The sequence below is a fragment of the Pelodiscus sinensis genome, chromosome 12 (genome assembly GCF_049634645.1).
Source record: "Pelodiscus sinensis isolate JC-2024 chromosome 12, ASM4963464v1, whole genome shotgun sequence".
Classification (NCBI taxonomy): Eukaryota; Metazoa; Chordata; order Testudines; family Trionychidae; genus Pelodiscus; species Pelodiscus sinensis.
In genome coordinates this window covers 25,993,334-26,021,180 of record NC_134722.1, presented here as the reverse complement: position 1 = coordinate 26,021,180, position 27,847 = coordinate 25,993,334, and the positions used below count along the sequence as shown (strand labels likewise).

The 27,847-nt window shown below is 45.3% G+C and overlaps 1 protein-coding gene across 3 annotated transcripts in view; it reads left to right on the top strand.

Annotated features, from left to right (window-relative positions):
* Positions 1–7,499: 7,499 nt before the first annotated feature.
* LOC102460340 (V-set and transmembrane domain-containing protein 2B) overlaps positions 7,500–27,847 on the top strand; it is a 56,946-nt gene continuing 36,598 nt past the window's right edge. Inside the window, exons 1-7 of one of the 3 annotated variants that reach the window (XM_075940187.1) lie at positions 7,500–7,607; positions 18,057–18,170; positions 20,525–22,070; positions 22,274–22,459; positions 23,201–23,781; positions 24,628–24,812; positions 26,444–26,473. In XM_075940187.1, the coding sequence (XP_075796302.1) occupies positions 23,709–23,781; positions 24,628–24,812; positions 26,444–26,473 (288 nt within the window). In that variant the 5' untranslated portion in view covers positions 7,500–7,607; positions 18,057–18,170; positions 20,525–22,070; positions 22,274–22,459; positions 23,201–23,708. Of the gene's footprint in view, positions 7,608–18,056; positions 18,171–20,524; positions 22,071–22,098; positions 22,460–23,057; positions 23,782–24,627; positions 24,813–26,443; positions 26,474–27,847 lie in introns of those variants that run through there. The other 2 variants (XM_075940185.1, XM_075940186.1) reach the window with 2 other exon arrangements.

Here is a 27,847-nt window from a genome sequence, read left to right as displayed (position 1 = left end):
CACATAGGCAGTGATGGTAGTTCTTTGTACGAAACATCTTGGGATGCTGAAGATCTGGGTTCAGTCCCTGTTCTGCCACAGACCTCCCTGTGTGACCTTGGCTAAGTCAACTAGTCTCAAGCACTGTTTTATCTCACAGAGAGGCTGTGAGAACAAATACATTACAATTATGACATGCTCAGAAACTACATCCATGAAGGCTATATAAGTATCTGTATGTAAGTTTTGGTTTGTCTCTAACGAGTACATCTACACAGCAAGGCTAAAGTCGGAATAAGCCATACAACTTCAGCTGCATCAATTGCGTGGCTGAAGTCGAAAAAGCTTAATTCGGCTTTTAGTGCTGTCTTCACAGCAGGAAGTTGAAGGAAGAACACTCTTTCTTCAACTTCCCTTTTCCTCATAAAATTAGGGTTACCATGAGCCACAGTACAAAGTCCTCCAGCTTGGCATTATTTTGGAACAAAGGCTTGTAGTGTAGACATGCCCTTTGTTGTTTTGGAATAACATGTGTAGAGATAGCCTAAGGTGCTGCAGGACCATTTGTTGTTTTTTAAGTTTTTTTTAGTTACAGACTAACATGGCTACCCCCTGAGACTTTTAAACATGAAAAAGATGCAGTCAGGTTTCTTAAAAGAAGTAGAATTGTCAGTGGGAATAGAGAAAAACTAGTGGAAAGGATTTAAGAGGAAAGATAAGAAATTTAGTATCAGAGACAGCTATTTCTATAAGCCCTGGTCTACACTAGAGAGTTATTTTGAAATAACCCCCTTTGTTTCAAAATAATAAGCAAAGCATTCACACTACCAAGCCTGTTATTTTGAAATCTGTACTCTTGATTTTCTCAGGGAATAACGCTTACCTCAAAATAGCATTAGTGCGGAAACTCCAGTGCTGCTATTTTGAAATAACTACTCCTCAAAGTAATTCAAAGTAATTACTCCCTAGTGCTTCCTGGGGCTCTATGTTGAGGTAGCACATCTACAATAACAGAGGCTGCCTCAGACTAATTTTGAGGCTCTCCTGCAGTGGGGACATGTTATTTCAATGTTGTTATTTCGAGAGTTATTATTTCTAATTTAGTTATTTCAAAATAATTTCCTAGTGTAGACATGCCCCAAGATATAAGAAGGGAAAGAAGTATCTTGCTGTTCTCAGGAAAGAGGAAATATTTCTGAGTCTGTACATAGACCACTAATGGACTGTGTGCAACTTTGTAAGCTTATGAGCATCAGAGTACAGAGCATCATTAGACTAATTGGAAGAACAACTCCTGGAGCTGGTTGTTCCCAGTTCTAGCATTGCCACAAGCCTGGACATTTCTGATACAGCCTATTGTATTGTACCACACACCATCTAGTAGAGTGTTGGCAGGCAGGCTGTTTCACATCTAATATCAGCAAATGGCTGTGAGACTTCAGTACAAAAATCTGTATTCATGAATCTGAATTCATAATATCCATAGAAACACTCAAATTCAGACCCCAGCAAATTTTAATAGACAAGGTATAAAAATCCAGTTATAGGAAGAGGGTGGGTGTTATGCAATAATGGAATTACAAACACCCCATAATTATAGACACACATGGAGTCATGAAGAGTCATTTGGATTATACCTTCTACAGTTAGGATGCTAAAAGGTATGCTTGAATTTATATAATATTGTGAAATTCCATCTTTCTACCAAAAGTGTTGTATGAATAAATATTGTACAATTCAGTTGGTTAATATTAATAACAGTGGTGCCATCTATTAAGGGAGTGAGATAAATCACATACTTCTGTTTTGAAAAACATAAGCCTCTTCAAAATGGTTCTCTCATTTCAAGAAAAAAAAATCATACATACTTCCTTTAAACTGTCAAGTGTTCCCTAGATAATGTTCTGCAATAGCAGGGTAAACACGAGTCTGTCCCCATTTCTCAACACCAGCATAAGTCAGATATTGGAATTATGATAATTCCTGACTACAACCAGTCTAGCTTTTGGTTTATTTTCACTATCTGGTATTTCACTGAATTGACAGAAGTCTGATTAATCTAATTAGTCATTAAAATGTGTAATAAGAATAACAAAAATGCATGGTTTGAGTAAGCACACACATAAATAAGAGCATAAATGCAGATGATGAAGAAAAATAAGTTGAATTTCTAACTCACAGTGAAGCAATTGTATATAATCTCATTAGACAGTTTTAGTAATTTCTCATTTATTCATTAACTTGTACTGTAACATTCTCTTTACTTATTTTTTAGCATAATGGCAAAGTACAGATGCACAGAATGCAAGCATAATGCTATCTAAAAGATAGCTTTAGGACAGATGGTATCCTAGATATATAAGAAGGCCTTTCTATAATTAACAGTTGGACTCATTACATCCAAAAACATTCACTCATGTAATGTGCTTTTGCATATTATCAGTAATATACTAAAACCCATCAATTACATTGCAATATTCGTGAATACACAGAGATCTGGCATGTTTAAAGAGTAAAATACAAGTCATTAGCTGCAATTTTAATTTTACAAGTCTAATTTTATAAATGAGTGAATTTTTCCCAGGCTATCATTTCTAATTATGCATTTGCATAAATTCATGTTATGTGATTGATGAAATATTAATTCCAAAGGCAATTTTCTGTTTATATGGAGCACTGAGGAAAAACTTTGTTCACAGTGCAACTTAATATCATATTAAATTATTATCCCAGAATTTCTTCAGTGTGTTTGCAAGTGGATCAGTGTCAAAAGAACAGCTCTTGTTTTATGCACTGAAACTACCACCTAAGTGCAGTCAGGGGAACATTTTGGTCTCATCTTAACTTCAGCCATAAAACAACAGTACAGAAAATCATCACCCTTTACATAAGAAAAGGTCAAGAATAAAAGCTGCCGAAAGCCTGAATTCATTGTTGCTGGATATGAAGGTCAATCCAAGTGCAGCCCAAAACAAACAAAAATAAAAGCTTTGGGGGAAAGAGTGGGGTTTTTTTAAGGTAGAGAGATTTTTGGGAGTGTGGGGAGAAGTCCTTCCACTTTGATAATAGTCTGTGGACTTGATTCTGCTACCATTAAAATTGAGAGGTGGATCAGACCTTTCAGAGATACAGTACAGTACTAGAGTCACAATGGTAGAGGTACAATTCCACAATATACACAAAAGAAAAATTAGCAGAACCAAACTACAGGCTTTATAATGTCCCATTATATGCATCGCCTTCTTTGGGTTGCTGTCATCTGATTGTTGCCAGAATGTTTTAATCTAGCCCTAGCAACCCCAGAATTTGCCCAAACATGAATAGCTATCAGACTTCCACTTAATGGGATATTGTTCTTTCATCATGAACACCAGTAAGACAGCTAACGCTTGATTGGGTCCAGCGTAGGGTTGCCAGGTGTCCGGTATTCGGGCCCTGTCCAGTAAAAAAAATCCAGAAAATACCGGGCATGTGCACTGTCCGGTACTTCCTGGGTATCTGGCTGGGCGCCGGACGGAAGCCTGGCGGGGGTTAGGGTAGTGGCTGGAAGGTGGGGCGTGATCGGTGCTGGGAACCCCGGCTTCATCTGATGCCTTGGGGAAGAGGAGAAGCCCTGTCCCTGCTCCTGAGCGCGTGGTGGAGCTGCAGCCAGACTCACTCGCGCTTCTCCGGTCTGTGCATGGGCGTGACAACGCCCCGGGATCTGCACGTGCCCAGGTCAGTCATGCTCCCTCCCTTTCCCCGACCCGCTCCGCTACCCCCGACCCTCTCCCGGCCACCCCTGCTTCCTGCCGGCTGGTTCTCCTCCTCCCGATCTCCCTGGGCCAGCCGCGCTGTCCCCGACCCCGCCACACACATCTCTTCCGGCTAGCCATGCTCCCCCCGACCCCTACCCCATCTCCCCAGTCCAGCCGCACTGTCCCGACCCTGCGCCTGCCAGTCTTGTTCCCCGACCCCCCGATCTCTCCCAGCCAGCCACGCTCCCCCAACTCCCTCCCAATTTCCTCCGGCCAGCCGCCGCGACCGCCAGCTCCAACCCCCCCCCCCCCCCCATCTCCTGCAGCCAGCCGTGCTGCCCCCGCCCTCCCTCCCAGCCAGCCCCGCCCCTCCCCCGGCCGGTCCCCCACATCAAGTGTGTACGGTATTTTTTCTAAACCGACCTGGTAACTCTAGGTCCATGTAATTGCTGAGCCTGTTTGGTAACTAGCAAGAACTACAGCTGGTTGAAATTTTTCAGACAATTTTTCTTCTTGAGAAACTGTCTTTTTTTAAAAAAATGAACAAATGTCACATAAAACAGTTGACCTTTTTATCGTTTTCACTGTTTCTTACAACATCTTTATTTTTTTTTATGGAAAACATTGTTGAAATGGTTATCACAATTTTTGTTTGCTAAAAAATCCACATTGTGATGAACAAAAAAGGTCTGCCAGGTTCAATTTGGAAAAGAATGGTGAAACGTTTTCCTCCCCTCCATCGTCAAAAATAACCCTAAATCCTGCAAAATGAAAACAAGTTTAAAGTTGTGATTTTATTCATTATTAATTATTATAAACAACATGTTTTGCCACCATTATCTCTTTTGGGTAGCTCAGAATGTTCCCTGCTCTGTTCTCTGCACATATGCAAAAACACAGATGACTCCAACACATCCCTTTTTCTCCCTGCTTCTGCTCTCCCTTTATGGGATTTAAACACTGTAGCCTAAGATAGGGAGGGTAACGCATGCCAAGGCTGATTTCAAAGACAACTAGGAGATTTAGTCACTCTGAAATGAATCACATTTGTGGGACTAAATCCCCTAGTTGCTTTGAAAATCTCCACCACACAGCTGACAGCAATAGCACCATGTACAATTCAGCAAGAAAATATTCTAAGACCCTGTAACAGGGTGTATGGACTCAGGCGCTAACTCAGCATCCTGTCAGTCAAATCTCCATTAATTTATATCAATTGGGCACTGCCTGGAAGACAGGCAGTTGGCAGAGGAGGCCAATTAACCAAGTGGAGATACAGCTGAGGGGCTAATCGAATAGAAGAGGTGCCAGCAGCCAGGGCTATATAAACTAACAAGATGCAGGGTGGCTGGAACAATTTTATTGGGCTGGGGTGCTGATGGAATCATGTATTTGCTATTACTATTGAAAACTAGGGGGAGCAGCAGCAGCACTCCAAGTTCCAACACATCTGACAGGAAGGAAAAAGTAAACAGGTCTGGCTACTGTTGTTATACTCTTCCTGGGCAGTCAGGGGTGGCTAGCTACTGACTATAATATATAAAAAATAAAGCAAGGTGGTTGAGAACACCTGAAATGGTGGTGGACTGTGATTAAGGCCTGAAAGGCCTTTTAGGGGATCACCCTGTGACCAGTTCTCTCATACTTTTTCTAAAGCACAGATTGGGATGGAAGGGGAATTTAGAGGGCACGGCCTAGCAGGCTGCCTCAGGTAAGGCAGGAGGTAGTGTTCTTCCATTATTCCACATTCCTACTGGCAATGCAGAACTCTTATTCAATAGTCCACCACCCAGTACTAACAAAGACAAGGCCATGCAACACCCTGCTTCCTGTTGGCTGTTGATGGTACCAGCTTTGCCCATCCTTTGAAGTACAAGCAATGGTACTGTTGCTCCTCCCTGTGCCATTGAGTGAAAACCCTTGTGATATCTTCTCCCCCCTCCCCTGCATTTGTAACAGCCACATCTGGCTCACAGACTTCATCCAAGGCCTACACTTCAGTTAAAAGGGACCTTGTCACTACTATGCAAGACAAATAGTTATGCAGAAATGTGCTGTATAGCTTTTGATGGATAGAAATAGTCTAAGGTAAAATATTGAGCTTTCACAGAAACTGGTAGAAGTTCAATGCACTGAGTTCAGAACACAAATGGATCCAAAGCTGTAACAAATATCCATTGTAATCAGAAATCTTTGATCAATGTTCTATTTTGATTTTCTTCTTGTAGAGTTCACCTGCTAAATAACAGTGACTGGGTTAATTCTGGTTATCTCTGTCAATGTCTTCATCACATCTGTCTAGTTTTCTCCTTATTGCTTAACCCTTGAATACCAAAACTCTGGAGCTGCAACAACCACTGCTGACTGCTAATAAGAATAGATGTAATTTGTCTACGCAATGGTTTGTTATGATTTCTTATGTAAGGGGACTGTTAGCCCCTTACTAAAACTCAGTGGGAGTTTTTGGTTGGCCAGCTCCCAGAACCAAAAGGGGAAGGGTCCATGAGAAATCAGGGCCCTGAGACTAACAGTCCCCAGGGACAATGGGAAGAAGCCAACACTTCAGGTCAGCCTGCTTGACAGGTTGGACAGGCCAATGGGGGAATGAGGAGTCCAGGTCCCGTCGTCTGTGTGTGCTGGTATTTTCTGGGTGTGAGTCAAAGGGGGAGAGAACTAAAAAGAGTAGCAAGGGGTCCAGGCAGTACTGAGGAGCAGATCTGCAGCGACAGAGCCAGAGGCCCATACAGCCCACAGAATGCAGACCCTGTGCTAAGAAGCAGACCTGCATTGACAGAGCCAGACACATACAGTCCAAGGAGTGCAAGCTGTGCTGAGAGGCAGACTTAGTGACCAGAGCCAAAGGGGTCAGAGGAGCAACTCAAGGAGATGGAGGCTGACAAAGCAACATAGACTGCATCTGAGTGTGGTGAGCAGCTGGAACCAGCAAAGTGGGGAAAAGAGACTCTAGGCAGGGAGACACCACCAGCCAAGCGGCCCTGCAGGCCAGACTTGGAGAGGGATTGTAACTCCAACTGGGAGAGGGATCCCGCCACCTAGAGCCTGAAGTTGTGTGGTCACTACCAGAGCAAGCGTGTCCAACCTGTAGCCTCCCCTGCAGCACAGCTAGGGCCTGAGAGAGAGCCCTGGGGCCTATAAGGAACAGACTGTGAACTGTCCTTACATTCTGCAAACTGCTGTTTGTGATGTCCCCGTGCTTCAGAGTGGGGCTATGTGTTCGATTTTAACCTTTTTCATTTTTTCCTTACTCTTTTCTTTTTAATCAGTTGCTGTTTAATAAATTGTATTCGCTTTGAACTGTACGTAATGATCAGTGGATCAAGAAAGCATCCAGTGTGAACAGAGCACCCAGAGTGGGACACCTTAGCCTCTACTCTAACTACAAGGTTGGGGATTAAGCCCCAGAAAACCTGGGCCCAGCCTTGTTGAGATTTTGAGGACTCTGCTATGCAGAAGAGTGGAAGGGGAGCCCTCAGGGTCAGGGAGGCCTTTGGGTAAAAAGTGGGAGCGGGGTGTGACGGGCTGAGCCAGTCCCCTACCCTGCGCGAGAGCGCACCCGCAGCCAGCGGTGAGGGGCGAGACCGGCACAGCCTCCTCCACCACTGCTGTGCATGCGCCCTCCTCCGAGCGCCACACTCAAACCCAGTGCCCGTTCAGCAGGAGGGGGGAGTGCTGACGCAGGCACAGGACCGGAAGGGGACGGCGGAACCAGTACAGGGGAGGAAAAGGATGCCTGGACCGGCATGCAGGAGGGGGAGGAGGCGGCAGAGGGCTCCGAGCCAGGTGAAGACGCCGGAACCGGCATGAGGATGACTAAGGGCACCGGAACCTCGGCGGACCCCGGGAAGGACGCTGAAGCCGTGACCCAAGCAGGTAGGCATGCGGGGGACCTGGTGGCGGGGGAGGCAAGCCACCAGACTGGGCCAGGACCTTACAATGCTGATGACCACGGGGAACCCTCACACAGGGAAGGACACGGGGCAGAGACTTGGGTAGCGGCCACACCATCCCGGGGGCAAAGACCCCGAAGATAGAGCGTATAGGCCACGTAGGAAGTGGGCCCAGGACGGGGACACGGCGGTAGGGTTGGCAAGGAGCCCCCTCCACAAGCACCCCTGAGAGGCGTGGTGAGCGAGATTCACTTCGACTCGCCGTTCGGGTAGGAGCTCACAGGCTTTACCCTAAGGGTCCTGGGACCGAAGCTCAGGAGTGTGGGAGGGCCTGAATTCCCCAACTTCAACTCAACGACTCATATTGCAACGCCGTGAATAGGCTTAGGGAGGCGCATCCGGTCGGGCGCAGACTATATTTCAGGACCGAGACCTTGTAGAGGCCCAAAGGTGAGGGTTCCGTGCTACGGATCTAATCTGAGTGCACGGGGCCCCTCCCAGCCCCTAAGGGCGAGGCCTAGAGCAAACTAGGAGCGGGGGCTCTGTGAATCCAACATGAGTGTCCCCGCCCGCACAATACCTGGGGAGCGGTTAGGGGGCTGAGCCTTGACATGGGGACTCAGATCCTTTCTGTGGTCCATTTCACCGGGGTAGTATAAAAGCCAGGAAAGTTCCCCATAATAGCAGGACCATTTCCCTGCTTACACTTACTCATATCTAATAATTCATTGATCCTTTCTGGGAGAATCTTTTCCAACACAGCTTTGAGGATCAACTGCTAAACCTCACTAGTACTACAAAGATGATAGGAAAGTGTGTCAAAATTCTGTATTGCTTTCTATCGAGACATCAATAGCCAAAGTATTGTCTGGTTTTCGATTAATTATTCTTTCCATATGTTCTAGAAGTTTCCTACTTAGCTGGATTGCTCAGGTTTGTCTGTGATCAGTATTTTCTACCCATTGTCTTTCTAATCGGGTAGCTCTTGCCTGATATGGTAATATCTAGTCATTTGTTGTAGCACAAATCTCCTAATTTAAACATATTGGATACAGTTGAAGTTTTGGTGATTCCAACTTTAGTATGATGAAAACATCAAAAAAGTCAGGCCAGAAAACATCTGTCATGATAACCAACTGAATGTTTTTCTTTGTCTTGTTTTCATGTTAATGCTGGTGAGAAAAGCTGCCATTACCCCCAAATGGGGACACATGACTGTGACCCATCCTTCAACTTGTATCTCTTCCTTTTTGCTGTTAGTATTTTGCCAGCTGTTCACCTGCTCTAGCCTCATGGCAAAAACCTAACTGGAGAGGACTTTGCTGCCTATGTCTTTTGACCAAGACTGAGTGGTCTAAGTCCCATAAACACTTTATTCTCCAACATCTCTCTTTTGAGGTTGCAGGAGCAACTAGAAACACCCGCCTAATCAAGGAATTCTTTCAAGGAACATGTATAAGAAACATAGAAACCTAATTTAAAACCAAAAAACGTTTTACTGTTCATGACTAGATTTAACCTAAGGCATTCTCAGCTAAGTTACAGGATGGCAGAGAAAACGTTACCTCTTCATAGAGCAGGTCCTGCTGATCTCTCCTGCCAGAGTTCCACTCCAGAGACAGAGCGCCCCTTCTTTTATGTGGTTTAATACAGAGACTTGTCAAAATCAGCTCCTATCAAGAGATACCCTCAGGACCTGACCTGTCTCAAACCAGGGAATTTGCTGGACCATGGGAAGCCAATGCCAGCCCTCTGCTGCCACCTGTTCTGCTTTGTGGGGCTCTGCTCAGTGGCAGCACAAAGGCGGGTACTGACTGAGTGAGGACTAAGTGGGATACTTGGGGGAACGGGCAAGGTAGCTGCAAGGTAGCTGTGGCCAGGGGCCAGGAGTGCAGCTCCATGGAAATGCACTGAGATCTCTGGCTAACAGGCAGAGCTCTCAGGCCCCGCTGTCAGCTGCTGGGCTCCACAGCCAATCTGCCTCTTCTCCTCGAGTACCTCCCCCACCCATTCCTACTCCTTTCCCTCCCTCTTCAAGCCTGAATGCTGCAAATGAGAATTTTGCATCGATCCAGAAGCTCTGGAAGAGCAGGGGATGAGTTGGTGAGCGTGGGTCCCAGCTTTTCCACTGGAGTGCTCCAGCCTGGGAGCACCTACATGGATGCCAGACCACAGAGGTTGCCAGATGAGGGACATCCAGACTATAGAGGTACCTGTACAAAATATGAACATAAAACTTGAGAATATTTTTTCTACTATGGGCAAGCAGACATGTGGTTAGACTAACAATCTATTTATTCTTAATGTAATTTACGGATCATGTAAAATCTGCATAACTTTCTGGTTATACCCGAAACTTTTTTTCTTAGTCTCTCTCCTTTGCTTTACTAATTAACATTCATATTGAGAAGTGGAACTACTGCATGTTTTCTAATTGCACTACTGTAAGAAAGACTGCTAGGACTCCCTTCAGCCTGAACGGAGGTGGCTTCTCTTTCTATCTTACTTACCCCCTTGAGATATTACAAGAACAACATCTCTAATTAACACATCATGAACCAAACGCTCAGCACTGAGGTTTGTTGCATATTGTGTGTTGCATATTCAAATGTGAACATAGCCAGCAGCTGCAACAAGCTGCTCTCATTCACATTAACTTCCCCTCTTCAACACTACTCAAACTGCATTTATGGAGGTATTTACAACATAGAATCTAACCAAACATCTAAAGAACAATAAACATTGGCTAGGCCATGGCAGAGGGCTACTCTGCTTTAACACAAAAAATTTTAAAATAAAACACTTGCGGTATGGAAAACAAAGGCTGGCAGGCAGATTCTGGCAAGGTGACCACAAGCAGCACGTACTTGGATAATCAGTTAGGCCTAGCCAGTAAATGAGAAATCCTGCTAACACACGGCAGGACATCATGCTGACTTCACTTATTTTTACCGCTCCTTTCTGCAGGAGCAATAACCCCACTGCTGTGGTTCCAGTTTACATTGGCTAGATAGCAACCTGGGCAAACATACCCAGTGTAGCCCCTTAAACATCACCCTCTGTGGACATTTGTGAACATTACATCTGAGGAACTGATTAGTCCTAATGCTCCCTGTTAGGGTATCTTCTGCATACCCACCCCAAGCACATCTTTGCCCTTTGGATACTTGTTATTCTGAAGTTTGAACGTGAGAAGTATCTGCCAGGTCTGCAGTTTTATCAAGGTAATATCCTCTATGCTGGACTCCCTGTAACTCTGATGTTAGAGCCCTTAACATGAAGTAGACTGCAGGTGTTGTGATATTTGGGTTTCTGACTGTTTCCTGCTTTTTAATGATTTATAAAGAAGGTTGGGAAGTTACAAGGAGATAGCAAGAATATCCAGCCTGTTTTCCCTGATTTTGTTAGAGGTATTCTTGGAAGATGTTGAAAGCAGCCTCAACCTTAAATGAAGAGAGCTGGATGGTGAGTCTTTAGTAGTGACATATTTTCATTTTAGGTAATAGGGTATCTCAAGTTAGTAAAAACAATGTAAGAAATGAATAAAAATCACTCAGTTAATTTTTATTTGTACACCTTCTCCCACGCCCCCAAGATGTGGCTTAAACCTCTTTCCTGGTGCTTTGTACCTGACTCATAGAACTGGAAGGAACCTCAAGAAATCATCAAGTCCAGTCCCCTGCACTCATTGCAGGACTAAGCTCCATTTAGACTATTCCTGACAGATGTTTGTTAACCTGCTTTTAAAAATCTCCAGTGCAGAGATTCCAGAATCTCCTTAGGCAATTTATTTCAATGCTTAACCAACCTGACAGGAAGTTTTTTCTAAAGTCCAACCTAAACCTTTCTTGCTGCAATTTAAGCCCATTACTTTTTTTGTCCTACCATCGGAGGCTAAGGAAAATAATTCTTCTCCCTCCTCCTTTTTAGGTACTTGAAAGCTGTTATGTTTCCTGTCAATCATTTATCTTCCTGACTAAACAACTCCAATTCTTTGTCTTCCCTCATAGCTCATGTTTTCTAAACTTTCAATCATTTCTGTTGCTTTTCTCTGGACCTTCTCCAATTAGTCCACATCGTTTCTGAAATGTGGCACCCAGAACTGGATATAGTACAGGTTGGACCTCCCTGGTCAGGCATTGTTGGGACCTGACTGGTCCTGAATGAAAGAATTTGCCAGACCAGGGGAGGTCTCCTGCCACCGGCCCCCAAACCCATCACCTGCTGCTAAGCAGGCTGCCCCAGCATGCAACCCTACCTCCCCCTTCCCCAACCTGGCTGGGCTGCTTGCCCAGCTACTGCTGGCTTCCTGGGCAGCACAGGCTCCAACTCCTGCTGCGGGGCTCTAGTCCGGCGCAGCTGGGAGTAGCCACCAGGCTGGGGCTGTGACCCCGGCCCTGCACAGCCAAGAGACGCTGTGGAGTTCCAGCCCTGACCCCGTGCAGCTGGAAGCAGCTGCAGGGCTCCAGCATCTCACACTGGAGGTTGCTGCAGGGACTCTGCCTCCATGCCACAGGACTCCGGTCTCAGCCCTGCACTCCCGGGGCCTGCTGGGGACAGTTACAGGGCTCCAGCCCCATTCCCACACTGCCCCCTGCCGGGCTACCAAACCTCATGCCCCACCTGGCTGGCCCTCTGGTCCAGGAGTATCCGTGGTCTTGCCAGGCCACAGATGTTACCAGACCAGAGGTTGCTGGATTTTTGAGGTACAATCTGTACTCCAGTTGAGGCCTGATCAATGAACATAAGAATGGCCATGCTGGGTCAGACCAAAGGTCCATCTAGCCCAGTATCCTGTCTGCTGACAGTGGCCAATACCAGATACCCCAAAAGGAGGGAACACAACAGGTAATCATCATGTGATTCCTCCTGTCACCCATTTGCAGACAAACAGAGGCTAGGGACACCATTCCTACCCATCTTGGCTAACAGCCATCGATGGACCTAACCTCCATGAATCTATATAGCCCCACCACAACCCATTCCTGCTGATCCCACATAGGTCTCTTAAAGAGATATCTCCCTATTAGGCATGTGGGTTACAGGTTACATGTGCCCAACAGTGGCATTAAAACCTGGCTGTGTCTATTCAGTTAGCATATTTTTGCAAAGCTTGATGTACTGCATGAGACATTACTATTCCCTCATGATAAGCATATGTTGCCTCCTGCTTCCACGTGCCCTTAAAGTGCATACCTTGGACTATACCTTTAGATCTTACATTTATTTACAAAAAGCAGATGAGAAAGCTGAACAAGGTGGAAATGAAAGACAGTAAAAAATACATGTTTGCTTTATAAAGTAAATGTATCTAGCCAAACTGCAGGAAGCTTTATCTTAAGCGCACTCTGTTGAAAGTAAAACAAATCCTAGCACTGAACACTTGATTTGTCTGAAGTGGGAAGATGCTTTACAAATAACTCCATTAAGAGACACACGATTATCTCATTGTTTTAATACCATTGTGCCAATCAATTGCAGCTAGGAAAATGTGTTAGATTTCCCCCTATTTTCTAATTCCTGGAATTGCTTTGAGACAAGTAGCCCCCTTTTTGCTAATGGGAAATAAGAAAGTATTCATGTATATGGAAAGTAAGGTGTACCCTTTGAACTTACTCTATTTATGACCTTTTACCAACTTCTTATGGGAATACAAATATTCTGTCACGTTGGTTTTGGCTTGATTGGAATTGAAATTCCATTGGTGTGGAGGGGGAAGGAAAAATGCAATAAAGTCTCATGAATTGATGTTAAACCACTGACATTTTAAAAAGAACCATACTGGCAGTTGCCCCGTCTATTGTTATGAGTTACAGTGAAGCAGAAACTCCACAGTAAGGTCACAGTGCTGGAAGCACAGATGTGAACATTTTAGAATCACTTTTTGTTGCTGCTGTTTGTAGCCAATACTTATTTTTTTCTCTGCTCCTATTTTCTAAACATAGAGCCTACAGAAGCTTGTTAAAATACACCATCAGAGTATTCATATTCCTGAGAACAAACATCAAGCACTAAAGTTTTGTATGAAACCTGTGTCTAAGCTACAAAGTGGTGCTAGACTGAACAGTTTGCAAGTGTTTTTCTCCCATCTGTGCATGTTGGGGAGGGGGGATAAATGAGCAAAGCTGCTACTAACACTGTTTGGAATCACCAGGAAAACTAACCCCTCTAGCAATACCAAAATAGGTCCTTGTGATTTGAGGGAAGGGGGAAATAACTAGGAATAACTTACAGTTTTATCCTTTATAAAGGGTGACCTACAATTTTTTTATTCTTTAATGAGTTCGCTCCAAACAGCAGAATGATGTGTTAACCTGAGCCAGCCATATGAAAGTATTTACAAGAGTCAGGTAATGGAGTTGCTGGTTTATTAAAAATTTGGGCAGGGAAGAGAAATGGCTTTAAATGTCACCAGCTACAGATTACTGGTATCATTTATGGGATTTCAAAGGTTTCTATAAAACATAATTCAGCAACAGCAAAGGCAAGTTCATATTAATAATCTTCATAATTATGACTGGCAATTTTTTTTAAAGGGCTGGATACTCATCTTGTGTTAATCAACATAGCCCTGTTGAAATCAGCAGAGCTCCCTCGCTAAACTTCAGCTGAAGATTTGGCACTTTTGTCTTACAGTGATAACAGAGTATGAAGAATAGGGCTAAGTAGAACAGAAAACTATAAATCCTTCTTTCTAAAAGAAATTCTGTAGCTGTGATGGGGATAGTCTCATATTTCATTTCTTCCCGTACAAGAAGTTGTATCTGAACTTAGAACTCAAACAGGACTAGTGAATTTTATTCTGTTCCTCTCCCTTATAGAATATGGGTGAAAGCAGTAAGGTCCAAATAAAATCTAGTATGGTCCTATAGAAAATACTCTAAAACCAGATTTCTAGATGTTGAACTACTTGTGGAATTATACAGCAGAAATGCAGTTCTCTGGGATTTGTTCAACTGGATCCCATTGAAAGATTTGTGACTAAATGTGCAATATATGTTTGTGGCTTCTTGTGATTCCAAGGAATGGCATTCTTTGCTTTCACCTTCGCTTTATAGACGTAAGCAGGTAAGTGATGGATTCCCTGTTCTAGCAAATCTTTTTCGGTGTTGGGCCCAATCAATAGCTAACTCTAAAACATGTTGACACTGTAGAAGCACAGTGATGTGTGACAAAATGTTTATTCCTCACATTAGAATATAAAATAGTGATAGAAATGTAGCCGTGTTAGTCTGGTGTAGCTGAAACAAAATACAGGACTATGTAGCAATTTAAAGACTAACAAGATGGTTTATTAGATGATGAGCTTTCGTGGGCCAGACCCACTTCCTCAGATCAAATAGTGGAAGAAAATAGTCACAGCCATATATACCAAAGGTATCCTTTGGTATATATGGTTGTGACTATTTTCTTCCACTATTTGAAGAACAGTGGGTCTGGCCCATGCAAGCTCATCATCTAATAAACCATCTTGTTAGTCTTTAAAGTGCTACATAGTCCTGTATTTTATTAGAATATAACAGTATTATCATTTAGTATTAGATGAAAGCATAGAGATTTATCCTTATCTTATGTTAATAATTGTGAAAAATGATACTTGATATTGCATATTTCCTGTTCTAATTATATGGAATGGCAACATAACTAAAGCACTCAGTTGTTACATCTAAAATCATATTGCCTGGATGTGATACAAGTACAGCATCCCTAGAGAATGACTGTTTAGTACAATGGGCCTTGCCAATAGACAAAGACATTGAAAATTGTGTCTGTAACTAAGGGTATGTCTACACTACCACCCTAGTTCGAAATAGGGTGGTTAATGTAGGCACCCAAAGTTGCAAATGAAGCCCGGGATTTGAATTTCCCGGGCTTCATTTGCATATTGCCGGGCACCGCCATTTTTAAAGCCCCGCTAGTTCGGACTTCGTGCCCACGGCTACACGCGGCACAGAGTAGGTAGTTCAGATTAGGCTTCCTATTCCGAACTACTGGTACACCTTGTTCCATGAGGAGTAACGGTAGCTTGGAATAGGAAGCCTAATCTGAACTACCTACTCTGTGCTGCGTGTAGCCGTGGGCACGAAGTCCGAACTAGCGGGGCTTTAAAAATGGCGGCGCCCGGCAAGATGCAAATGAAGCCCGGGAAATTCAAATCCCGGGCTTCATTTGCAACTTCGGTTGCCTACATTAACCACCCTAGTTCGAACTAAGGTGGTAGTGTAGACATACCCTAATATCCTTAGATTTATTGCAAATCCAAAATTCTTATAAAATTTACATTGACGTTTTGCTTTTTATATTCTTACTTTTGTCTGAATGAAACTAAATGAGTATAACCTATTTAGAGTTAATGTAATGCTGCAGTGCTTGAACTGTAAATATTTTAAGGACTACTTTATATATTTTACTCAAAATTAAGGTTTTTATTAAAACTATTTTATAAATGTGAAATGTTTGTCATTTTTATTAATGCATTTAGAAGATATCTATAGGCCACCAGAGTTGTGATGAGAATGATCTTGTGATCACAAGAATGATCCAGGCAAGCTGGGGGCTGCATCCAGCCTCCAGGACTGAAGTTCCCCATTCCTGCTTGATAGGGTCTGTCAACAACAATACAAGTTTTCTCAGTCCTAGATTTTCCTTGAAGGATCTATCTGTCCTAAACCATGTTTATCTCCCCCCCTCCCCCCTTAGAGAAACAATATGGTTTAGTGGATATTGGGACCAGATAAGGACTCCTAAGACTTTGGAGTCTATTCCCAGCAGTGCCATTGGCTTGCTGGGTGACTGAATAAGTCATTTCACTTTCCTGATCCATCTTTAAAATGAGGACAGGTGCTCATCTGCTTCACAAAGAGACTGATGGAAGCAAAATGTTGTGCAAGATTATTGCATTATTATTATCAGATCAACTCCTATATCATGGTTGGAGCTGAGTGACTTAACCTGCTAGTATAATTCAGCTGTACCCACAGGAACGGTTGGAGCCCTGATGACTAGAGCAGTGTTTTCCAAATGATGTTCCACAAAACCCCAGGATTCCATGAAGTGAAACTAAGGGTTCCGCGAGAAAATTCTTCTCACTCCCTTGCCCCCTGCAGAGCCCAAGGCAACTCCCATTGGAGCTTTGCCAGTAGAGATGGGCTTCTGTCGGCACTTAGCTCTGGCCACTCCACCACCCACTGCAGCTGCCCCACCACCACGCACGGCGCGGCCCCCCTCCTCAACCTGCAGGATGGCCCCTGTCCCACAGGGCCTCCGGTGCTGTGCAGCCTCCTCTTCCTCATGTGCAGGTGGCAGCTTGTTATAGTGGTTGCTGCTGCTGGGAGGGGGAGGAGTGGCCAGGTCCAAGGCACCAAGTAGCTGCCCCCGGGTGTGCTCAGGCTCACTACCCTCCTCCCCCGGGGTGCGCTCGGGCTCACTACCCTGTGTGCTGCCGCTCTCTCTTCCCCACGCCCCTCCCCACCTTGCTGGGGAAGCGGCAGAGTCTGGTCTGGCGGGGAAAGTCGGAGTTTCTACAACCCCCTCCTGCTCTGCCCTTTCAAAGGGAACCCTGACCTGGTGCTGCACCTGTGCTGGGATCCCTGCTGCATGGGAGGGGATTGAGCTCCCTCTCCCACCCCCCACATGGGGGAATGACAGCGTGCTGCCTGGACACTTTCCCTGCTGCAGCAGGGTGCCAATGCAGGTAACTGTCACCCTCATGCCCAGACCCCGCACCCAAATCCCCCTCACTCACTCCCTTCCCCTCACCAAGACCCCACATTCCCAGCTTGCTCTGGCACCCTGCCCCAAGTTCCCTCTTGTACCCTCCCTCCTGGCCAGGGCATTGCAGATCATCTTCACGATTTATACACAAACATCATGAAGTATTTTCTAACCAGAAATGACAACAATAACTGGATTCGAAATCCATTAGTATAACAGAAAAGCCAGTCGGTTTTGCTACGCACGATTATGAAAACCTCATCGAAATCGTTTCAGACGGCCGATTAATGCAAAAATTTAAAGAAGTTTATCTTATTACATTTTGGGGTGGCTTATGTCAAGAATATTCAACTTTATCAGGATGTGCAATTCATCGGTTGTTACCCTTCGCCAGCACGTACTTGAGCGAAACTGGGTTCTCGAATTACGCAGCAACAAAAATGAAATACAGAAATCAACTGAATGCTGCATCAGATAAGCAAATCCAACTTTCCAGTATTAAACTACATATAAAAAGAATTGTCCAAGGAAAGAAGAAAAACCACTGTTTGCACTGAAAACTGCCAATATAATGCATATTAGTTTTGGAGTTTTATTTTTTTTACACGTTAAATGTGGCTTTTATTTTTAAATATGTGCAATTGAACTAAATGTTGATCTCATGACCTTGTTTAGCATTTGTTTATTACCCTTACTTATTTGTGGTCTTCTTTTTCAGCTCCATATATAAGACTGTTATTAGGGGTTCCGCGATGCCCCTGTACCCCATCTTTGCACAGCAGGGGCCAGGGACAGAGGGACACACAATGGAGCTGCTCCAGACTGAAGTATGGTGAGTGACTGAGATGAGTGCTTGCTGTAAGAGGCAGAGCACTGTTTCTAAGATTTCTCCAGCAGCCAGTTGCACTCTCACTCTCATCTCCCTTCCCTCCTCCCCCCACCCTGGTTCCCTGCTCCTTCCCATATATCCCATCTCTATGGAGTAGTGGTGGGGGAGACAACAAAACAAGACTGCTTTCCCGACATCTCTGAGAAACTTACCCAGCAGCAGTCAGCACCAGGTGCGGCCCGAGGTGGGCTGCCGGCCGCTGGCGCCCCAGGCGGAACACGCGATCAGCGCCCCCGCCTACACGGCCCTCAGTGGTGTGACGTCATCATTGGGCGCCCCGCTGAAAGTGGCGCCCTAGGCGACAGCGGAGTCGGCCTGTATGCACGGGCCACCCCTCGTCAGCACACATACTTTCTGTCACACACCCATAGTCTGTGCCACACACTTAATCTGTGCCATGCACACTCTCCCAGTTGCTGTCTTTCTCTCTCACACACACACAACATCGGTGTCACAAAGCCTCTGTCTCTCACACGAACACACACAGTCTGTCTGTCCCTGACACACACACACACACACACACACACACACACACACACACACACACACACACACACACACTCTTCCTCTTGAGCCCCAATCCCTTCTGCCTAAAGCCCCACCCCTTGTTGGGGCCTGGAGCCAGCCCCTGACAACTTACTAAAATTCATGGAGTGGCACCCCCTATGAAAACTATTGCCCACCTCTGTTATAACTCATAGTGTAAGCCTGGCCCTGGAGCCTTTACTCATGGAAACTTTTTGTTTTCATTTGGAATTTTTCCAGAGAAGGTTTCAGTCTTGTGAACCTTTTTCTCTCTATGATGCAAATGAACTGTATTTTAAATGAAAATGCACTGACTACAAATGATTTTATTAAAGAAGGGACAAATCTGTTGACTATGGAAAATCCGTTGATAGCTGAGAAATCAACTCTGCTCATGGAGCAAGCACTCCAGGAAAAATCCTGGATGTTGAACAGTGTGCGCGCAGTGCAAAATTAATTTACTGCTGTTCCACTTAAGTAATGTTAAAGTTACTTTTAGTCAGTGAATAAAATCTTTAAAAAGTTATGGTAATAGTTAGAGTGCCAAAGAAACTACATTGCATGAAAAATGCTGACATTACCTGTATAAATGATATTATCCAGACAAACAAACAAAAAGAATTCAATTAATACAATTTGCAGGGCTGTAAATGTATGAAGCTATAGACTTAGACTTCTAATTCATTGGGAAGGATCAGTTACATTAATGATTTGGTGTCTCTCTCACTCCCATATGCATATTTGAAGCATCATAAAATAAAATCTATATTCTCTGATATAGAAGGATCTCAGGATGTATTAACTTACGACCACCACAACACTTAATGCCTGATAAGCTTCTGTGTATCCACTCTGAGATTGCCAAAGCCTATCAAAAGGTCACATTCCTTCTCACTGATATGTAGTCACTCTGGAGGTGGAACACAGCAGCTGTACAAAACAGGAAGTGAAACTGAGTAACAGGGAAGCCTGAAGGTACCTTCCTATACACTATGGCTGTGTCTAGACTGGCAAGTTTTTCCGCAAAAGCAACTGCTTTTGCAGAAAAACTTGCCAGCTGTTTACACTGGCCACTTGAATTTCCGCAAGAACACTAACAATCTCATGTAAGAAATCAGTGCTTCTTGTGGAAATACTATGCTGCTCCCGTTCGGGCAAAAGTCCTTTTGTGCAAAAGCTTTTGCGCAAAAGGGCCAGTGTAGACAGCTCAGATTTGTTTTGCGCAAAAAAGCCCCGATCGCGAAAATGGTGATCAGGGCTTTTTTGCGCAAAAGTGCGTCTAGATTGGCACGGACGCTTTTCCGCAAAAAGTGCATCTGTGCCAATCTAGACGCTCTTTTCCGCAAATGCTTTTAACGGAAATCTTTTCCGTTAAAAGCATTTGCAGAAAATCATGCCAGTCTAGACGTAGACCGTTTTTGTACTTAACTTTTTCAGAGTTGCTATGACTAATTCAGTGATATCAACAATGTGTTGATAAGCTAGTGTATACAAAGCACTGACAGCTGCTGGTATCGGCTACTTTTTTCAAGATGTGCTCTGAGCAGGCTTAGAGGATGGGATAATTGAAACCCTGACAGCCACTGGAGTCCTATCGCACCTCTCCCACTCTTGCTACCAAGGTTGAAGATAAACTAGTTGTATTACCTGCAGGATTTGGGGAAGGGGGAATTGTATACATCATCTTTTTCAGATAGGCTGTTTTAGGACATACGTTTATGTGCTGAACAAACTTGTTCCTCTTCTGTTAAAACTGATGACTCTTTTTTCAGGTTCCTTTATGGCCACATCACACAGCTTTTAAGCTTGTCTTTCCATTTGGAAATGCATGGCAAATCTGAGTACACAGTACGCAATTACCTGAGTTAGAGTTTCACCTCCCATGTGAAAGAGAACACCTTCAACAGCACTGTGCACTAAACCACTACTGGGTATTGATTAATCACTAACCCAGAAGGGTGTCATCTACTGAATTCCCAAAGCTGCTTTCTGCGGCACCTGAGAGACTCCTATTCTGATCAATCCCACCATGGGAGTTTAGAGAGTGGACCATACTAACCTGTATTCAAACCACCATGGTCTCTGCTAGTGGCAGATACAAAGATGCTTCATGGTTACTAACTGGTAACTAATAAGTTGGGGGGGGGGGGGCTGGTGTTAGTGTGTTCTCTGTATCATTCCTTGCACTGATTGACTACTGTCCTCACAACTCACTGTTTACACACACACAGCAACCATATCCACCTCACCTTTTCTTCTCATCCAGGTAGCAGAGGGAAAATTTCTGGCTGACAAATATGTAAGCAGAAACAGAATAATATTAAGCTGGGGATACTTCTGTTAACTGTGGTAGTGGAAGCAACTGGTTCTTCAAGTAATAAAGTCCAGGCCCAAGATGTAAAATAGGTACCTGCAGTTCCTCTGGAGTGGACAGACCATGTGATGGACAGAGGCATGCAGAGAGCCCCAGCCAAAGATGTGATTAGTTACCCAGAGCGCACTCAAGCTATTTGCTGTAAAGGTTTCAGGAAAACAGAAGTTTATTGATTAGTACCAGCACTGAAAATCTTCCAAAGCTGCAAATGCAAAAAAAAAAAAAAATAAGCTACTTTTATTAACTGGATAGTCATCTTTTCAGTTAATAAACGTAATACTTCATCTAGCGTTGAAAGTGTTTAATGTCTCTAAGAAATAATCTTTCTGAAGATTGCTTTGCCAACACCTTCTCTGACACTTTTCAGTTTGTAGTAAATGTTCGGTGCCAATTGAAAAGCTACCGGGAATTGAGCTTTCTGACGAAGACTGTGATAGCACTTGTACGAATAACCATGTAACTTTGACTAGCACTGGCAAATGCTGCAGCCTGGGGTGAGTGGTGTGTTGCAGTGTTTGGGAAAATACAGTATACAACCCCGAGCACTAGGGGGAAGAGGGCGAGGGGACCAATGTAGTCTGTGCCCGGCAAGAGAGAAGGGGTGGATGTCCTGGGTCGTCTATCGCTCACCCCTCTTCCAAACCGCCCAGCTCCTCAGGGACTCGTTCGAAGCGGAACATGACTCGTTCCAGACACACTGGTGCTCGGCACTTGATTGTGAGTACGCGGCGCGGTGGAGCGCGAGAGCCCGTGACCCTGTCCGTCTCCTCCCCCGAGGCAGGTCGGACTTGCAGGCGCTCTGGCCGTGCTGGCCGGTGTCCCCGCGCGGTGGGAAAAGCGGCGAGTTCCTGTTTCCACGCGAGCCAGCCCTGGAGTCACTGGCAGCGCCCGCCCAGCTCCGGGTCAGTCCCTTGCCCCGCCATCGCCGTGTCGCTCTCCAGGAGGTAAATCTGGCCCTGACCCCGGCTGCGTTGGCGGCTGCCCCGGGCTCGCTCTGCAGAGTGTCAGCGGCGCCCCCGCAGCCGGCGGGAGACTTGGCGCGGGGATGGGCTTTCTCCCGGGCCGAGGGCAGGAAACGCCCCCTCCCGGCCCGGGGCCCAACCGGAAACCTGCCTTGATCCGAATCAACTAGTTTGTCTCTCCCCAGCCCCCGGCTCCGGGAGCGGCACCTGCTCGCTGCGGACCCCCCTGCGCGCCCTGGGCCGTCGCTCGCTCTGTGCGCTCGGCAGGGCACCGGGCACTTCGGCGCCCTCTCCCCGCGCCTCCCCCCCCCCCCCCCCCCGGCTCGGCGGCCGCCCCTGGCCCGCGGCGGGAGAGATGGCTTGAGCCCGAGGTAAGGCGCTGAGCTCGTGGCTGTGGGGTTTGGAGGCTACCGCGCCCAGCCCGGGGGTGCGCAGAGGAGTTCCCAGCCGGGTGCTCTCCAGCCTTGGCGGGCAGAAAGCCGGGCCAGCCTCGCCAGCATCTCTCCAGCTGCTGCCAACTTTCCTTGTAGCTGTTCCAGGCGTCCCTCCTCCTTCCACTCCCCCCCCCCCCCCCCCGTGCTCTCCTGTGGGTCGGGTGGCTCCCTCCACTCCGGATGCCGATGGTGTAAGCGCTGCGGTGGGAGTAGAGGGGAGCAGTGAACAGACTCGCGTAGCAAATCTCCCCCTCCCCCGAGCCCGGTGCCCGCGCTAGCAAACGTGTAACAAGACCCCAGGCGAGCGGACGCGGTGGGCAGTAGGAGGGGTTCGGGGCCAGGCAGGGATTTTGTCTGGTTTTGTCCTGCCTTGTTTGAGAGATTATAAACACAAACTGGGGGCGCTTTCTACTCAGCCGCGTGGCTGCGGGGAATGGGGAAAGAGTCCGAGTGGTCCAATTCCCTTTGCATGGTAGGGACCGGTGTTACCGCTGCGCTACGCTGGAACGTCAGCTCGTGAAATTTCCTCTTACAGGTCGAAGAGCGTGTTGGTTTGAGAGTTGGGGGGAGGGGGGACCCTTTGGTTTAGTTCCCGGTCTGGACTGCACATCGCACGCCAAGCAAACGGCGGATTTGGACTGCCAAAGCGCCTCCTGACTGTAGCCATCCCCACCGCAGGCAGAGAAACCCCGGGCCACAAACAGGAACGTATCGATTGCTCCCCAGCTTTAGAGGGAAGAGAATAATCCTTGCCGCCTCATTAGACCTTCCTTTCAAATCTGAGCCACACTTGCCATTGTGATGGGTCTTGGAGGGGAGCCCAGGATCCTTTCCCTGCTTCTGGACAGCAAGAAATCCTATTCAACACAAGGAAGTTGAATCCCGTTTACTGTTGGGTAGAATCGAGTGGGGGAAAATACCCGAGACCAGATTCCGAATTTCATCCTCAGGAACTACGCTTCCACCCGACAGCGCGTTTGATCGGCTGGCTGTGGATTTTATACTTGCTTCCAAACGTTATTTTTTTTTAAGTTAGCGTGGAGACTGTTTGCTTTTCTTTTTTTGGAAACAGTCGTAGTGTCAGAGACACGTCTTCTCTTTGCAATGGGACTGAAGATTTCTTAGCTGCGTTTTGGTCAGGCTAAATTCTCGGCTTGCCCTCCACCCTGAAGTCTACATATATGAAATGGGAAATCGAGGGCTGTTCAGCGCCCTTTGTTACCTGATGTTAAATGCACCCCTGCTGTTCATAGTAAACGGTAAGTAGCAAACTTTCTGTATCTCCCTAGCAGACAGCCACCCCAAAGACAGCTTACTGGAAAGGTAGCCAAAGGAACCGTGCGGGGCGAATTCTAAGATGGGTGGGAAGGACTAGTAGCTAGGGGATCAGTATTTTTGACTCGGTAAAACGTTATTCTTCTAAAAAAAATCTGTTATATAGTCTCAAATCCTTGCTCCTGTCAAAAATCGGTGTTGAGCTCTATAGACGTGCCTGGCTTGCTCCTTTGTGGTGTGAGAACTTTACTGTTTATGCAGCATTTGTTGTTGGGGGGGGGGGGGGCTTTATACAGACAAGGAAAGCGAGTTGACGCTTTGGCAATTGCAGATGGTCATAGTGGCGGGGCGGGGGGAGGTGTTTTCTGAAGCCAAAAGGTACAGAGCACACCATGGGTTGCGGGATTGCTGTCTGCCTGCACTCTTCTGCAAGCGCTAACGGGCTGCTCAGAGAATGGCGATTTGTATTATGCAGGTGTTGGCAGTCATTTGTGAGAGCGATTTTTGCCCTGGAATCTGAACAGCAGTCCCCTCGTATTCGGAGAGGGGCTTTTCTGTGAGGCACTCGACACAGAGCTGTCTCCTTTGTCACTGGCGCTTCTGATGCACCAGTAGGTGGGTGCCCAGGCTGCGGAGTGGAGAACCAAGCTCGCCTGTGTTCCCTTCGGGCTGCTGGGCTGGTTCCTTAACTGCTGAAACGCGAGACACTCATTTGCCTGACAGCGTTTAGACCTCGAGTTATCGCGGATCAGATTACGATGAACCAGACTGATCTTGTCTCTTAATCTCTCCTGTTAACCAGCCCTTGTAATTCTATCTTCTCCTCCCAGCTACATTTACTGAAGTTCCCAAAGATGTGACTGTTAGGGAGGGAGATGATATTGAGATGCCTTGTGCTTTTCGGGCCAGCGGATCCACCTCTTACTCCTTGGAAATCCAGTGGTGGTACCTTAAAGAACCAGCCAGAGAACTTGCCCATGAATTAGCCATCAGTGCCCCTGGCAGCAGAAGCAAGGTAACAAATTGCCACGGAAACGTACATATTCATTAAGTGCAACATGCTCAGAATGTGATTAAAATAAAGCTAACAAACACTGCAAGTGAAAGGAGCTTCTCCTGTGACCTACCGTGAAGCAGGCAGGAAACCCAAGTAGAATAGGGGACAGGAGGACAGAATAGTATTTAGTCATTCTCCCCAGAAAATCTGACAGCACGTTGGGGATTGTAAATATGTTCTTAAAGAACCATCAACATCTCACTGCAAGCTCCATCGTTAAGACGCAGCCAGAGAGCCGCTCTAAACGGGTTTATTGTATTACATTACAAAGCGGGGATAAACAGGAGGCAACTGAGAAAACTGCGTTATGCTGAACCAAGCTGGAAATCACTGCGAGTAAACGTGGGAAAGGTTGATTAAACAAGATGAGATCCTCTGTGTAGATGATTAATAAGAACAGATGGAGGAGAGGGTGAAATGCTTCTAGCTGGAGATTCTGAAGGACAGTTCTGCAGTTGGATGATTTATTTACATATTCAGATGAAGTGATTAACATGTATTAAGGAGACCAGGTTAAATCTTGTGTATTCTTTCTTAACCCACCAAAGGCCTCTTGGCTCAAATAGAAACTCCAGTCTTAATTTCTAGGCTGCATTTTCCTGACACTCCAGTTTATTCTGCAGCCTAGATCTTGGTGCAACATCCTTTATTGGCAACATAATGCTGCCCAGTATATAAACAAAGTTAAATATTAGAGAAGTCTTGAGCAAGGGTTCCAAAATGTGTATTTCTAAAGTATACAGCATACGACCTTTTCTGACCACAGAGCCATTAAGCTTGATGATACTCCTCGAGGAGCCTGTAATCCTTACACCAGGTCCCCTCTATATAGAAGATTTGTTTTCTTGCAAAGATCAAATATAGATGCAAAGCATATACACTCCAAAGTAATGCGATGAAGTCTAGTTGGGAGAAATGTAAGTCAGTTGTCATGAGAGGGAAATAAATCACTTGGATCTAAATGTCGTCTTTTAACCTTATATATAACTGTAAGGTGCTTTTACAATAAATGGTGACAAGGAATGCCTGGGAAATGATAGAAAGCGCATCAGAGAGATCAGAGGCATCATTTAGTTTTTCAATAAAGTTGATTGTAACAAGGAAATAATCGGATCCAAAAGTTGATGAGCTGCATCTGATCTTGTGCTGTTTAGGGACGTCATTCCTGCACTAAAGCAATTCAGGGTCTGGCCTTCCCAAGTCACATCCATGCACAACTCTGCACTGCCATAAAAAAAACCCACTACTGCTTACAATGACTATTTCCAATTTAAATGATGTTTTTATAATGACTACTGCCTTGTTTATACAAGGAGCAAACATTCTTCTGCATACATATATTTCTTAGCAATGGCAAAACTTTTGCTACAGGCATCTAATAGGTACAGTTAAATTTTACCAAAGCAATCCTGTTCTTCAAACACCAAATGATTAAATCAAATCCAATTCTCCCACCAGTTTGAAACAAGTTATAAAAGTTGCTCTAAAGATCTGTCTGACCATCTGTTTAAGTGGGCATGTGAGTGCTTATAATAATGTTAATATGCTTTAGGAGTCTAGTCTAATATATTTCCCTCTCTGCTTTTTAGGTAACAAATAAGGATGCAACTAAAATCAGCGTAAGTGTGGATCAAACTGAGTGGTGCACAATTTTTATATGTATATGTTGGCTTTATGACCTCCTACCTCCCCCCATGATTTCAGCCAGTTTGAACCCTGGAGCAATAAATTTACTTTTGGAGCTGAGAGAGGGTGTGTGTGCACCATGAGTGGGTGTCCTACTGAGTACATTGTGTGTGTCATATCTCCATCAAAATGTTACCATCCATTGCTATTTTAATTGTCCAGTTTTATTTGTTTTTCCCCCCTTTCTTTGATCTCCCTTGAAAAGTACTGGAGGTCAGGTCAAGATAACTATGCTTTTCGTTCAGCTGCCTCTGTCCCTGAAAACCCACTTCCCCAGCAATGTGAAATTTCTTTATAGCACATTACATCTTATTTCTGTTGATTTGGGGCCTGATCCAGGCACTGGTTTCAATGGGCGCAAGAGCAGGCCCTTTTATTTGTTTTGCTTTAATTCCATCACTGTCCTTCTTCTATTTCCACCTGGACAGACTAGCCAGAGAAGAAAAGGGTGTTACGGAAAGTAGGGAGACTCTTGCAACAATTACACACTGGGAGTAAGATTGTAGGATGAGATCTTTAATTCATAGGCTAATAGTGCCACCGAAATTAAAGGCAATCAGTAAAGCCAGCAGGATTTGATCCTTCATCCCATGTTTGTAACAGGGAAATCTGAAGATAGAAGACACTAGATAATGGCTAGTGTGTCAGAATTGGGGATGGTGGCTGTAGTCTGACGATTCCACATGAAGGTATATGGGTATTTTGTGGTGGATTTGGACATAAGGAGAGATACATCAGTTAAGCTGTGTGGATTTAAAAGGGTAGGGGAAGTGGTTGGGTGGTATATGTTCTGCTTTGGAGAGGTAACAGAGGAAATTCATTCTTTTTAGCAGGCGAGGTGTTTGAGTTGGAAGGATTAGATGGAAAGGTGGTGTTTCATTTTGGAGGGAAGATTACCATTCAGATTCTTTTTTAGAAAGACAGTTGGAGGATTAGTGGCAGGATGCTGAAATTTAGATGGGAGATGTCTTTCATTTTAAAAAAGGATGAGGGCAGGATGATTAGCATTTTAAAAATAAATTTAGAAAGATGGCTCTATGTATGAACTTTGGGAAGAGAGGGACAGGATTAGTGACTCATTATTAGAGTTCTGTGGAGAGATGCCTTTAGTTTGGAAGGGAAGAACTTGAATTGGTGGCCGGGTTCTTTACATAAGGGGTGCCATGCTTACAGTATTTATTTATGGAAGGTAATGGGGTGAGACTGAGCACAATGGTTTGTGTGGTTTTGTGTTTGACTCCTGGGAGAGAAGGAAAGAGTTTCATTTACATTTGGAGCTGAGGGTGGGGTGGAGAGTGTCCTCCCTT